The sequence below is a fragment of the Mesoplodon densirostris genome, chromosome 7, assembly GCF_025265405.1.
Source record: "Mesoplodon densirostris isolate mMesDen1 chromosome 7, mMesDen1 primary haplotype, whole genome shotgun sequence".
In the NCBI taxonomy this organism is placed as follows: Eukaryota; Metazoa; Chordata; class Mammalia; order Artiodactyla; family Ziphiidae; genus Mesoplodon; species Mesoplodon densirostris.
This window is the reverse complement of record NC_082667.1, coordinates 44,484,211-44,499,444: the sequence shown is the minus strand read 5'-3', so window position 1 is coordinate 44,499,444 and position 15,234 is coordinate 44,484,211. Positions and strand designations below refer to the sequence as shown.

The window sequence follows — 15,234 nt, the reverse complement described above, 5'->3', positions numbered from 1 at the left end:
GGTAACTGGCATTGACACCAAAATTCACTCCCTGAATATCCAAAGCAGTGCCAGAACTGGACACCACCGTTTTCTACTTGATTTTACCCCTTTTAGGGCTATAATAGTATTTAATAGGATTTCGGATCTGAAAAAAGTTCTTGAGAAATAGTTTAGTCTACCAGCTTGCCTGGAACATGTATTTTCCTAGACAGACAAAAGAGGATCGTTCTATTGAATTACGGGAAACTTAGTGTTCTTTTTGTGAATTGGATTGTGGTCTGGAAGTGGAGAAAGGAGAAAAGTTTGTTCTTTGCTTCCGCCTTCACTTTCTTCCTTCTTTCCCTTTTATTTTAAAAGAAAAGCTAGGGCTTCCCTGGTGGCGCAGTGGTTGAGAGCCCGCCTGCCGATTCAGGGGACACGGGTTCGTGCCCCGGTTCGGGAAGATCCCACGTGCCGCGGACCGGCTGGGCCCGTGAATCATACCCGTGAGCCATGCCCGTGGAGCCTGCGCGTCCGAAGCCTGTGCTCCGCAACGGGAGAGGCCCACATACCGCAACAAACAAACAAAAAAAACCGGGCAATTTTCAAGGTAAACTTTTTTTTTAAGCACCTCTCCGAAGGGGCCGGGTTTTCTTCTTCTGGGGACTGATGCTGCCTCTTGCTCTCCGGGATTGGTTGAGAGTAAACTAGAAATACTTTCAGGGGCGGAGAAACTGGGAGTGCCCTGGGAGTGCGAGTGGTCTGGGCTGGGAGTGGACTCTAGGCTGCAAAACTGCTAAGAGCGGCCCTCGAAGGAGGAAGCCTTTGCCCCGCCGCCCGCAAGGCAGCAGGGGGGCCACCGCAGAGGCACCGGTCCCCGGAGGCCCCGCTGGCCACACGCTAAGATGTGGAATCCCCTGCACGAAACCGACTCGACCTTTGTCGCCTGGCGCCGCCCGCGCTGGCTGTGCGCTGGGGCCCTGGTGCTGGCCGCCTGCCTCTTCGTCCTCGGCTTCCTCTTCGGTACGGGGGCCCTCGCCACGCACAGCCCTGAGCCTACCCGGCTGTTCGGAGGTTCGCGGGACTCCCGGGCCAGCTGCCGCGTGGGGCCAGCTGCTGGTCTCCCGGTCTCCCGGGGGGGGTGGGGGGCGGAGATCGGGTTGGGGCAACGTGGGGACGAGCAACCGCGAGTTAGGTGGGAGTTGCTGGGGGCGGTGCACAGTTGGGTTCTGGACGGGATACTGTAGGACAGTCAGCCAGGGTAAGGAGTAGAACGGAGAGACTCAAACTGAACTTGAGAAAGTTCCGATTGCTGAGGCCCTGCGAGGAATCGGTACGTTTTAGCAGGAGCGCCGGATCTCTGGGGGCATTTGCTAGGTCGTCCAAGGAGCTTTGCAAGAAACGACTCTTACCTGTTTGGGGTCTTTATCTAGTGCCTGTGCCTGGAACTGCTTCGTGTATACAGTAGGTAGAACTCAGGGCATTGCTGCGTGGGAGCCCTATCCTCTCATTCTTTCGTCCTTGGGAGTAAATAAAGAGGAACATTCAGGAGCTAACTGGCTGACATTGTCAGTGCTCTGAACAGATCCTTAATAGCAGTTCTTTAGCGTTTTCCCCTGTGTACCGATTTGCAGACTTAACCCAACTCTCCATGATAACCAGGGGGCAGCACAGATTCGCTGAGACTCTTTTAAATTCTAATTTTAACTCTGCAACTTCTCTGGCCTTGAGCGAGTTACTGAGTCTCTCTGAGCCACAGTTTGTCAACCTTTATAAGAATACTATAAATTCTGTAACTTAGTGGGAATCGTAAACGAAATAGCATCTAAAGCTCCTGGCACAGTATTGGGGTATTGGCACTTTTTAAAAATTCTTTCCTGGTGAGGAGATGCTTCTAACTGGACATTAATGCACAGGACTAGCGTTAAGGTATAGCCTGGTAGTTCGGCCCTACTCTGAATTCTGGGTCCCCTTTCTGGGAGTTAGAAGACCAGGGCATAGACCAACTAAGCTGGCTCAAATTCAGCCTCTTCTTGCTTGTTGTGTAACCTTTGAGCCACACTCTGCTCGTAACTAGCATGCGGATATTAGGGTTATTGTGGGGCTTAGATAAGTGTGCTCATTAAGGGCACACTTCAACTCGAGTTTCAATTTTCTCAGCTGTACAACGTGGGCAAGGGTAGCATGAGGATTAAGATCTTCTGCATCTTTTAAAAGCATTTTATTCATCCCAGTATTGCCCTCAGCCCCATCCTTATATTCACTGCTCAATGGCTGTGGGTTCTTTATTAATGTTTGTTAACTTTTTCCTAGGATTCTCTGCTCCCTCCCTCCCACAGGCCTCTGTCCTCTTTATCCAGCTCATTTTTTAGATCTCGATTCAAACATTTCATCCTCCGAGTGCCCTTATCCTACAGTCTAATCCAAGTCCCTTTATTTTACATACTGGTGAAACTGTATTTCCATTTGCTGCCAACCATTTATTTCAATACGCATGTATATATGCATGTGTGTAACGTGTATGTGATTAATAACTGGAAAGCTCCATGAAAGCTAGCTGGGTGATTTTGGTAACCATTTTATGCACAAATCATATCATTTATCTAAATAAACTATGTCACGAAGCCAACTACCAGGGCTAATGGCTCTACGCGATCTGGCTACCCATTGCCTCTAGTCTCTGTTCACTGTGTGTCTTGCAGAGATGTTGGGTGAATTGGAGTTTCACTGTAACTCTCTGAAGTTGAACTTTTGAAGCCTACTTCAACTGCAAGCACAAAATATTTAAGCATATTTTGCTTTAGTTTCAGAACCAGAACAAATTACAAGTCTGAATTGCCTTCAACTCTTTGAAATAATTTATGTACTTGAAATATACTCATAATTAATTCTTTACAAACATTTACTAAATGCTTATTCTGGGTCAGCAGAGGCGTCGTCACTGGGGATAGAAGGTTTAAGGAGAAAGAAGGTGAATCTCCTTTTTGCCTTCATTTTTCCCATCAGTTGAACCATCTTCAATTTTAGCGCTAATTTCATAAAACATTTCTTAGAATAACAGCAATACTTATTGAAATTAGATTAAAAAATATGTTGCAACTGATTTGTAATTAAGTCTGTCTGCATGATTTTTTTTCCAATGGAAGTAGGCAAGAGCAATGAAACTTCAGAAAATCTCAGTTAATGCCAGAGGTAATTGATAATTTGTGTTTTATATATGATAATACAATAATAAGGAAAAATAGGCCCTGTCTATAAGCTCATATCTCATTCCTATATTTGTTTGTATTTTACAGGATGGTTTATAAAATCCTCCAGTGAAGCTACTAACATTCCACACCATAATGTGAAGAAAGTATTTTTGGATGAGTTGAAAGCAGAGAACATCAAGACGTTCTTGTAGTAAGCATATACTTAAAAGTTTATTATTCTGTTTAGAAGTCTTGATCCAATATTTCATAAACAGAAACTGAGTTTTTAAAAAGGTTTTATTACTTAAGATCTTGTATCATGTTTCATCTGGAAAGGATTGTACCTTTAGCTGAACTTTATCATGATAGATGTTTTTTTTTTTTTTTTTTTTTTTTACGGTACGCGGGCCTCTCGCTGTTGTGGCCTCTCCCATTGCGGAGCACAGGCTCCGGACGCGCAGGCCCAGCGGCCATGGCTCATGGACCCAGCCGCTCCGCGACATGTGGGATCCTCCCGGACCGGGGCACGAACCCGTGTCCCCTGCATCGGCAGGCGGACTCTCAAGCACTGCACCACCAGGGAAGCCCCATGATAGATGTTTTAAAGCATGTGTCAGCAAACTTTTCCTGTAAAGGTCCAGCTTTTGTAGGCCAGCTGATCTCTGTCCCAACTACTCAGCTCTGCTATTGTAGCACCAAAAAAGTGATAGTAAATACGTAATTGAATAAGTGTGACAGTTTCAACTTTATTTGTAGGCACTGAAATTTAAATTTCATATACATGATATGTCACAAAATATTATTCCTCTTGATGTTTCTCACCTATTTAAAATGTGATAACCATTTTTAGCTTGTGGACTGTACAAAGAAAGGAAGTGAGCTGGATTTGGTCAGTGAAACATAGTTTGCTGACTCCTGTTTCAGAGGAAGATAGTGTATTTTAGTCAAAAGAATAAATTTTGGATTTCGAAGTCAGACATACACGAGTTTAAATTCCATCTACGCCCACTGATATTAAAGTAACTTTGAGTGAATACTTAACCTTCCTGAGCCATCATTTTCACCTCTGTAAAATGGGATAGTGATTATTCTGATGAGCATGAAATTAGAGAGCATATTGGCGACCTAGTGTAAAAACCAGCTCCCTATTTCCTGAAATAGCTATCCCTGGTGTAGGGAAAAAGAGGTAAATGAGTAAATTTAAACAGTATTTGCAAGGCAACTAAAAATAAAACACTTTTATTGAATAATTGATTGGAATACTTAGCTTTTTCAGTGACATACTTGAAGTCCTGATAACGATTAAAGGACTCCTTAGTGAATACAAGTTATAATTTTATGTAAAAACAGTCAAGTAAGTATATATGTATATAGATGTACATACACATAATCATACAAACACATATGTCTATTTAATTACGATAGAATTAAAACCATGAATAAAATTTGCTAGGGCACCTATCAAGTCTTTGGAAGGGCCATTTCAAGTGAGAGATCCAGAAGCTTAAATCTTGTGGAAATCCTTCTGCCTCTTGCACTACTTTTACTATAATTATGTATAATAGGTATAATAAAAGTGGAAGTCTGGCAAGATATAATCTTCACTCCTATCCAGGGGTGCTGCCTCTGCTTCATTTTTCCTTTTCTAACCTGTGAGATGGAGTGACCAGCAAAGAAATAAAATGAATGCCTTCCTGTAGCTCACTTTCTGGGCCGTCAGCTTCTTGACTATTCTCTGTGGCCTTGACCAAGCTCTTCTAACTGCTTAGAACTCAAGAACTTTCATCATTAACAGACAAAAGAAAGAGATTAACAGAACCCCCCACTCACCCCTCCAAGGACCACAGAACCTCCAGAAGCCTCCTGGACTCTCCAGAATTCCAATTTGTCATTTATCCATCAGAGTGCTTTCAGTCTATTTAGACCCTTAGGTTAGGGGTCATTAAAGCCTCAGATCCTCTGTCTTGTTCCCCTTTTTAATCCTTTGCTTTACTACTAAAAATTCTCTACTACTTTTTTTTTTTCTTTTTGCCGGTATGCGGGCCTCTCACTGTTGTGGCCTCTCCCGTTGCGGAGCACAGGCTCAGGACGCACAGGCTCAGGACGCACAGGCTCAGGACGCACAGGCTCAGCGGCCATGGCTCACGGGCCCAGCCGCTCCGTGGCATGTGGGATCCTCCCGGACCAGGGCACGAACCCGTGTCCCCTGCATCAGCAGGCGGACTCTCAACCACTGAGCCACCAGGGAAGCCCTCTACTACTTCTAAGTCACCTGACTCTCAATAGTGGCTGGGGTAGGGGGTTAAGTAGGGGCTGCCTTTTCAGTCTCCTTTGGGGTTCAAGGTTGTCCTATGTTTTCCCTTTTGTTTTGTAACATCTAGTTAAATTCTCAGATCTGTTCACTATTTTGCATGTCTTTAGAGGGAATTTCCTTCTCCACCCTGTTCTGAAAGACAAGATTATTTCAGAAGAGTGTCTTAGCTTTCACTGATCTACATTTGAATACCAGTTCCATCTTTCACTGGCTGTCTTTAAGTCATCTAACTTCTCTAAGCACTGTGCATTTGTAAACCGGATGCAATGTATGAAAACAGGAATACCAATAGCTCCCTTTATTAATTGAGATAACATAATGATACTTGGAACATATATGAACTTTTCTAGCCAGACAGAGATATATGAGCCTATTTTTTTTTTGTTAATGCATGTTGTTGGCTATTTTGGATAATTCATAAATTATTCTTCTTATTAGAAAATAACTGGATATTCTAATAGAATCAAGACAGTGTGACACACTTCTCAATTCATTAAAACAAAAAAAAATGCACTTCTGTTTATTAGTAGTTGTCTAATTGAGCCTCAAATCTTTGTGAATTAGTGAGGTAGCAATATTCTCCCCATGTATGGATGAGAAATTTAAGACATGGCTAGGATTATACAACAAGTTAGTGGCAAAACCTGTAATACACTGATTTTGTGGCCAATTGATTTATTTATCCTTGGAAATAAATATTTTTTCCTACTCATCATTATCAGGATTAACTTTGCTCCAAATGAGTGGGTTCTAAACCTGATCATAGAACACCATTGCATCTTGGTGGGTAATGACAAAACTTATATCAGGAATTTCACTCATAATGTTACCGAACCAAACTTGGGTCTACTAGCCTGCTGTGCCGCAAAGCCAGTCTACTGACACCAGGTTGAGGTGAAGGAGTCCAGCATTTACTGTAGGGTGTCAAATAGGGAGAACAGACAGCTTATGCTCAAAAGACCAGAAATCCCAGCTGGCTTTCAGGGGAGGGTTTTTTTTTTTTTTTTTTTAAGCATTATATATAACTCCTCTCCTTTATTTTTTAAATTTTTATTATTTTTTTTTTGGTGGTACACTGGCCTCTCACTGTTGTGGCCTCTCCCAATGTGGAGCACAGGCTCTGGATGCGCAGGCCCAGTGGCCATGGCCCACGGGCCTAGCCGCTCCATGGCATGCAGGATCCTCCCAGACCGGGGCACGAACCCGTGTCCCCACATCAACAGGCAGACCCTCAACCACTGTGCCACCAGGGAAGCTCTTAACATTTTTATTGGAGTATAATTGCTTTACAATGGTGTATTAGTATCTGCTTTATAACAAAGTGAATCATTTATACATATACATATATCCCCATATCTCTTCCCTCTTGCGTCTCCCTCCATCCCACCCTCCCTATCCCACCCTTCTAGCTGGTCACAAAGCACCGAGCTGATCTCCCTGTGCTACGCTACTCCTTCCTAGCTATCTAAAGGGGAGGGTTTTTTTTTTTATTAGTTTCTGCTTTATAACAAAGTGAATCAGTCATACATATACATCTGTTCCCACATCCCTTCCCTCATGCATCTCCCTCCCTCCCACCCTCCCCATCCCACCCAAGGGGAGGGTTTTTAAAGGCAACATTTGGGGTGAGGGTTGCAGCTCATGGACTTTCTTCTGATTGGTTGGTGGTGAGGTAACAGGGTGATGTTTTGGAAATCTGAATCAACAACCTTCTGGTTCCAACTAGTTTAGGGTCTGTGTGATTGTGGTCAGCATGTAGTCACCATCCTCCACCTGGGTGGGGTTCTTAGTTTCTGCAGAACAGCCCAAAGATATGCATCAGGTTGTTATACTGTCTAAGCTATCATTACTTTCTTGCTTGACTGCTTTTCCTTTGTTTCTCTATTCCCTCACTTCCCTAACTGCTTGAGTCTGCTCTTTGGAACCCATGGAAGGCCTAGAAGACTAAAGCCTTTTACTACAAAAAAGAAACGGGGGACACTGAGGGGCTCTTGTACCTGGGAGGGGCCTGCAGGGTACTGCTTGGTTTCAGTCCCCGCTTTTCTCTGATACTTCTTAATCCTGAGAGGAACAGGGGCAGAATGAGAAAGAGAATAAAGCTTTGGTTAGAGACGTTAATCATAAACTTGGCAGGGGAGCTCAGTTTTAGGGGGACTCAGTTTCAATAATAAAGTCTAATAGTGATCTCCTCTGTGTGTGTGTGAGCAGGTTCAAGACTCCCATAACAATTCTTCACTCATGTAAGAATAGAGTTATAGCCGTGACTTCAGGAAATATGCATAATCTGCATCTAGTTATGTTACAGTTTGGATTTGTGTAATATGGAAGAAAATAGCAACTTGTTGGCTATTTTCTGTTTTCTTTGCAGGTATCCATTGATGAAGGGATATACAGACTCCTCAGCTGGCTCTTAAAATTGTGTTCTTTTCATTACTTTATTTTGTAAATACACATTAGAAATACCATGTAAGGTTTTAAGCCCCTAAAAATTTATTGAATGAGGGCTTCCCTGGTGGCGCAGTGGTTGAGAGTCCGCCTGCCGATGCAGGGGACATGGGTTCGTGCCCCGGTCCAGGAGGATCCCACATGCCGTGGAGCGGCTGGACCCGTGAGCCATGGCCGCTGAGCCTGCGCATCCAGAGCCTCTGCTCCACAGCGGGAGAGACCACAACAGTGAGAGGCCCATATACCACAAAAAAAAAAAAAAAAAAATTATTGAATGAGAATTTTAATACTATTTTTGTAAATATAATTTAAATGATTTTAATATAATTATAAAATTAATCACCAGAATCCCCCTCCTCCTTTTTTTTTTCTTTTACAACATCTGATGTGAACTTTGCATTTATTCTAAAATACAATATTTCCTTATACATTTATTATAACTTACTTTTGGTTTTCAAATAATTTTGCAACTTAAGATTCAGAAATATTACAAGGAACAAAGAAATGTAGCTTTTCTAGTAGCTGATGAACTGCTTAGCAAGAAAGTACTTTTTACATAAAGAGAAATTTCATAATAAAGTCAGAATCCCCCTCCTCCTTTTTTTTTAAAGATACACAATAGAATCAAACATTTGAAATTGGGATCATCATAGCCACGTTGGCTATTAGATTGTTTTAAATCACCATCAGGATGGAAATGTGTTGAGTTTAGAAAAATCTACATATTTAGAACCAGAAATTCATGAAGTTCAAGAAGTTCATGAGCTAGAAATAGATCACTGTCTTATCATGATACATGATGCTTTGTTGTATGGGATTTGTTTTTTCTTGAAGGGGTTTGAAAATACCAATGAACTGAATCTTCAGGGAAACAACAAATTTTCAAGAGAGAGAAATTTAAAACAAAAGCACCAGTATCTGGACATATTAAATGAGAAATTAATCTATTCATGAAAGTATTTGTGGTAGCTAAAATTTAGCCACATAGTTTATTTGTTAAAGATATTTGTGGTCAGACTAATTCTCATCATTGATTTTAAGTATTATACTTACTTAATTATTATATATGGTGAATGGAGTACAAAAGATTCAGTTTGAGCTTGTGTAAGTATGTTCAGATTACTCCTTAAAGAAGACACTTTAAAATGGTTGTTAATGAAAAGGTTTCTCACTTGGCTATAACTTTCAGTATTTAAAAATAAATGTAATTATCAGTAGTTCTTGGCATGTCACAGCTTGATCTTTGGATGAAAATATTTTTATCTTCCAATTATATTTTACAAGGTGAAGTAAACAGATAATTCCATGAAAGTTCAAAGATGCATTCTTTCTTAAGAAATAATATAACACTTTCCTCATCTGATATATAGAGATACATCTACAGGATTGCGTGTAACAATTCTCTACAAAGATCAGTTTTTCTAATTTTTCTCTTGAATGAGTATAAATTAGAGCATGAAAATTTCAAAACATACTTGAAAATCTATTTGATGCAATAATAGTGCCACTTTGCTTTTTAATGTATAACATCTCAAAGTATTTTTTAATGTAAATCAGCCTTATTTGGTTGTTGATTTAAGATAAAGGCTGACTAAAAATTTCTAACCGCTTTCAATTTTTGTTCAACAGTAATTTTACACGGATACCACATTTAGCTGGAACAGAACAAAACTTTCAGCTTGCAAAGCAAATTCAATCTCAGTGGAAAGAATTTGGCCTGGATTCTGTTGAGTTAACCCATTATGATGTCCTGTTGTCCTATCCAAATAAGACTCATCCCAACTACATATCAATAATTGATGAAGATGGAAATGAGGTAAAAAGAAAGAAAAAATAAGCCCTCCTGGTCTACTCTTTTGAAATACCTTATGTGAAAGAATGCCCTATACCATCTCCAAATACTGATAGAAATCAATATTGACACTTGTGCAATCCAAATTCCTTTGGATATTTTCAAAGAATAAACCTTCAGCTTTGGCAATCATTTCTTGTATATATGTTTTATGTTTCATTAATTCTGTTCTTACTTAATATAATTTCCTCTTTTACCTTCCTGGTGTTTATTTTGCTGTTCTTTGTAACATTTTCAGTTGAATACTTAATTTATTGATGTTCAACCTTTCTTCTTTTCTAATATGAATATTTAAAACCATAAATTTCCTTCTAAGAGCCACTTCAACTAGATCTCACAAGTTTGAAGAAGTGTTTTAGTTATCATTAATATCTCAATATTTTCTAATTTCTATGTTTTCATCTTTGAGCCTTGGAGCTATTTAAGGGTATTTTTTAAATTCCAAATTTAAAAGTTATTCCACTATCGGTTTGATCTGATTTTCTAAATTAACTACATTGTGATCAGATAATGTGGTTTGTATTTGGCAATTGTTGAGGCTTCCTTTATAGCCTATTATGTGGTCAATTTTTATAAATGTTCTGTGTTTATTTGAAAAAAATGTATTCAGTTGTTGAGTTTAATGATCTTATATTTGTTCAGTAGTTCAAGTTTGTTAATTGTTTGGCTAAAATCACCTTTATCCTTGATGTATTCTTATTTTGTCTGCAATCTTTATTAATTGCTGGGAAAGGAATGTTAGATTATCTCAACTATAGTGGTGGATTATTTTTATTTCCCTTTGGAATTCTGTCAGCTTCTTCTTCCTGTAGCTTGGAACTGTCTTTTAGAGGTAGTGGTTTGGAACCTAAAAATAAAATTGATTCTTACTTAACAATGTCAGTGATACACTTAAAAGATTATATTATATTTGGTTCAAAGTGAATTTAACATTTAATTTGCTCCCAAGTAATTATCTTAGCATTTTTATAAGTGACTAAGAATATTGTATGCTGTTATTTTTATTTGGGAATTAAAGTTTTCCTTCTAAATCAAAAGCTAGTGCTTATACATCCTCTAAGGGTCTCTAAGTTTATTCATCTCATGAAATCCTCATAGCCTCTAGCACAGTGCAGGCTCTTTGATCTGTATCTTTAAAATATCAAAGGCTTCATTAACTATCTACTGACAGAAAGAGATATTACACATTTCCTTGTTTGGTTGTAGTAATCAAACTTTACCTAATTTGCCTCTGATTATTATATTTTGTTTCTCTAGATTTTCAACACATCATTATTTGAACCACCTCCTCCAGGATATGAAAATGTTTCAGATGTTGTTCCACCTTTTAGTGCCTTTTCTCCACAAGGAATGCCAGAGGTAAAAATGCATGCAATAAAATAAAAATAACAAAGAGAACTTCCTTATACATACAGGAAATAATTAAAGGGGTATTAAGGAGGTTTTTGATGTAATCCAAATTCAACTTTTTTTACATTTAAGAAATAGAATTTCTTAGTAATAAAAAGGAATGCATACTATTTTGTGTTCATAGTGTTTTTTAAGATAAAATTTACTACACTGGGATGGAGAAATCCAAAATGTACATTTATTGACTTTTGACAAATGCATACACCTGTGTAATTCAAACCTCATCAACATGTAGAATACTACTATCACTTCAGAAAGTACTTTTAAGCCCCTTCTCAATCAACTCCACACACTCTCAAGGCAATCATTCTTCTGATTTTTTTTGCCACCTTTGATTAGTTTTGCCCGTACTAGAAATTCATATAGATAGAATTGATAAGCATGTAATCATTTGTGTCTATTTTCTTTCACTAAGCATAGGGTCTGTGAAATTCACGTTTTGCATTTATCAGTAGATTGTTCCTTTTTATTGCCTAGTAATTTCTATTGTATGAAAATACTACATATCTTACTACCACTGTATAAGTTGGATTAATTTTCAAAGAACTTGAATGAGAATTTGAAATTGTTGCCATTTTCAAGTGAAGAGTATGAATGTCCATTTTAGAAAATGTAACGTAGTTTACTCAATAAAGCAGTGTGTATAAATATCATCTGAGATTTTACAGTAAATCCCCAGATTCTTGCATAGTACTTTGTTTTTTTATAAGAAAGTTAAATTTGAAAGAGTTGAATATAGTTTATTAATATCTTTTAAAATGTTATGTCTCCTGCCATAATATTTAACATTAAGTAGATTCAGTTTTGGACATATTGAGTTTGAGGTCTCTAGGATATATTCCAAGAAGTTGCTAATAGACAGTTGGGCATATTGAAGTATCACTCAATAGGGAGATAAGGGCTTGATTATCATCAGAAACATCCTAAGTAAAAAATTTACATTTAGAATTGAATTGACATTTAAAGCTCTGTCTTCACCAATTAGTTAAGATTTATTGCAAGAACATAAGGATGATTTAATATTAGACAATGTCATGTTTTTTAATAAGTAAAGTTAAAAAACACACTATTTTTATTATTTTCTAATGTTTTGAATATTTGATTAACTTATAATTTAAAAACTCTCACAAACTTAGAATAGAATATTTTCTATTGGTTGTATGAAATTTACTTCAAATGAGTAGTTAACATCATGGTTAAGGGAACAGTATTAGAAAAATTTTCCCTAAATATTTGCACATAAATAGAATGCTTATAATCACTATAATTATTTCATAATTGACATGACATAGAAATAAGGTATATAAAAATTGGGAATGAAGAGATAGTATATTTTAGAACTCAAGTGTCCTGAGGTGACCTAGACTTATTCCTCAAGGTAAGGCACATTACCATCATGGGTCCATGTAAGATCCCTAATTTAATTTCTTTCCTTTCATCTCTCATTCCTATTTTCAATCTCATTCCTCTTCTCCACTCCACTACACCCTGCCATTGACTCTAATGTATTTAAACTTTTAGCAATGTATGTATTCTTACAAAAACATGGCCTTAATTTTGCAATTGGTGTATTTTAAATGTATGCAAATAATATTATACCTTAGGTCTTACTTGGTCTCTTACTGCTTTTCAATCAATTTTTTTTAAAATCTATTGCTTTATGTCAGAGTAGTTTGTTACTTTTCACTGTTGCATGTTATCCCATGTTATCATGCACACCACATGTAACTTATCCAGTCTCTTAGTGGCAAACACGTGGTTTGCTTCTAAATTTAAATTACCATAAACAGTGTTGGAGTGAATATGCTCATATATGGGCTCTCTGTGTAAACTAAACCAGGTATGGGATTGCTGGTTTGTAGGGAATACTTCATTTCATACTGTCCAGACTGTAGCAGTTTACTGCTCCCTCCAATACTGTATGAATGTTCCTTTTTCCTCACATTTTCATCAATGGCTGAAGTTATGTAACTTTCTAAATTTTGCCCATCTAATTGTTTTGTTGTTGTTTTGATTTATTTTGATTCACATTTTTTAATTACAAATAAGATTGTACATCTCCAAATATATTTATTAGCTATGCTGTGTTTTTGCTCTGTGAAATGATTAATTATAGCCTTCTTTTCCTGTTGAGTTTCTGGCCTTTTTCTTATTAACTTCAGAGGTTTCTTAAATATTTTAGTTATTCATCTCCTATTGGTTTAGATATTGCAAACAGCTTCTCCTAATTTTTCACCCATATTTGTTTATGTTATTTATGTTGCTTTTTACTGAAAAGGATTCTTTAACTGTGATATTGTCCAGTGTTCTCTTTATGTTTTCACATTTTGGGTCTTTATTAATTTCCTCATTCATTATTTTTAACAACTTTATTGAAGTATAATTGCTTTACAAGTTTGTGTTAGTTTCTGCTGTATAATAAAGTGAATCAGCTATATATATATATACATATATCCCCATATCCCCTCCCTCTTACACCTTACATAGGCAGAACACTCTATGACATAAATCACAGCAAGATCCTTTTACACCCACATCCTAGAGAAATGGATATAAAGACAAAAATAAACAAATGGGACCTAATGAAACTTAAAAGCTTTTGCACAGCAAAGGAAATTATAAGCAATCATATAAAACACAGATTCTGATTCCCATCACCTGAGTTTCAGTATGTCTTGGATGAAGCCTGAGAGTTTGTTTCCAGCAAGTTCCTAGATATTGTTGATTCTGTTGGTTCAAGAACCATGGTTTGAGAACCAGTGGTCTCACGTCCCAATTCTGTCTCTATTAACAAGAGCAGGAAGATGGAAGCTTAAAAGAAATGGAAAATTGTAGGCTAACAGTGCAAGATTGTATTTATTCCCAGTTATAGAACAATGGTACAGTGTAAATTTTACAAGAAGGTCATTGTCTGAAAATAAAGATTTTTTTCTAACTAGCAGTGACAACTTGCATTTGTGAAGTGCCGAGAGGGTCTATCTGTCCACACTTGTTTTCATTTTCAAAGTTTACTGTCATTTTCAAACTAATATCTTCTCCAATCCCTTCTCCATCATAATTTGCTTTGTGAGGAGTGAAGATTTATTAAAAGATAGCCACAATTTACTGACATTTAAAGAAGTAGTTAGTCTTCTCAAAGTTGGTGATATTAAATATGAATAAATTTCAAGTAGAACATTTACACTAAAACAAAATTCACTGAAACCAAATTGGTTAATGGCTTTGTATTCACAGTAGTATAAGAGTGAGCTCCAGAGAAGACTAACAGTTATAAATCAGACATACAGTGCTATCATCAATAGTGCATTAATATTGCATTGGTCTTAGGAGGAAAAGTAATAGCTAAAACTAATCCTGTTACTGAAGCAAAGATTCAGATGTCACCTTCCCAATAGACTTTCTCCCTTTTTTGAAAATTGCACCCAACTGAGTACAGTACAAGTTCTCTGTTTGCCTACTGTATTTAAACTTTTGTTTTGAATTTTTCTACAGAACTCATCACCTTTTAATATAATATACAATTTACTTAGTTATTAATTTTATTGTTTATTATCTTATCTCTCTGTTTTCCACATGAATGTAAGTTTCTTCAAGGACAGGGATTTGCTGTATCCCTAATTCCTAGAATGATATGCCTTCAAAAAGTTTGTGGAATGAATCTTACAATCAGCTTGGAAACAACCTTATGTCAATATGTTATAAATTTGTTGTGCACATGTTATGAGATGTAGTTAAAGAGGAAAACAATAACCAAAATAAAATGATAGGATATTAGAAATTATGTAGGACAGGGACTTCAAACTCTAGGGTATGTGAAGACTTTCCAAAGGCAGACATAGGATCGTTTTAAATAAATCAGTTGCATCATCAGTTTCTCAGTGGACTCTTTCATGGAATTGAGAACTAGCCCGTGGTGAGGTCCCGCTGGTACTCTGTCTCCACCTCCCTATTTACAGTTATTTTTCTCATATTTTATGAATGAGAGACATCACTCATTCATCCTAAAACAAGATGAAGAATATCTCTGAGTAGTAAAAAATATCTCTGGGGCTCCAAACAAA

At 37.6% G+C, this 15,234-nt stretch overlaps 1 protein-coding gene across 1 annotated transcript in view; it reads left to right on the top strand.

Annotated features, from left to right (window-relative positions):
* The first annotated feature begins 720 nt into the window (after positions 1-720).
* The window catches only part of FOLH1 (folate hydrolase 1), a 57,471-nt gene continuing 42,957 nt past the window's right edge, over positions 721-15,234 (top strand). The window contains exons 1-4 of the mRNA XM_060104494.1: positions 721-984; positions 3,258-3,363; positions 9,541-9,727; positions 11,021-11,122. Coding sequence (XP_059960477.1) covers positions 867-984; positions 3,258-3,363; positions 9,541-9,727; positions 11,021-11,122 — 513 coding nt within the window. The 5' untranslated portion in view covers positions 721-866. The remainder of the gene's footprint in view (positions 985-3,257; positions 3,364-9,540; positions 9,728-11,020; positions 11,123-15,234) is intronic.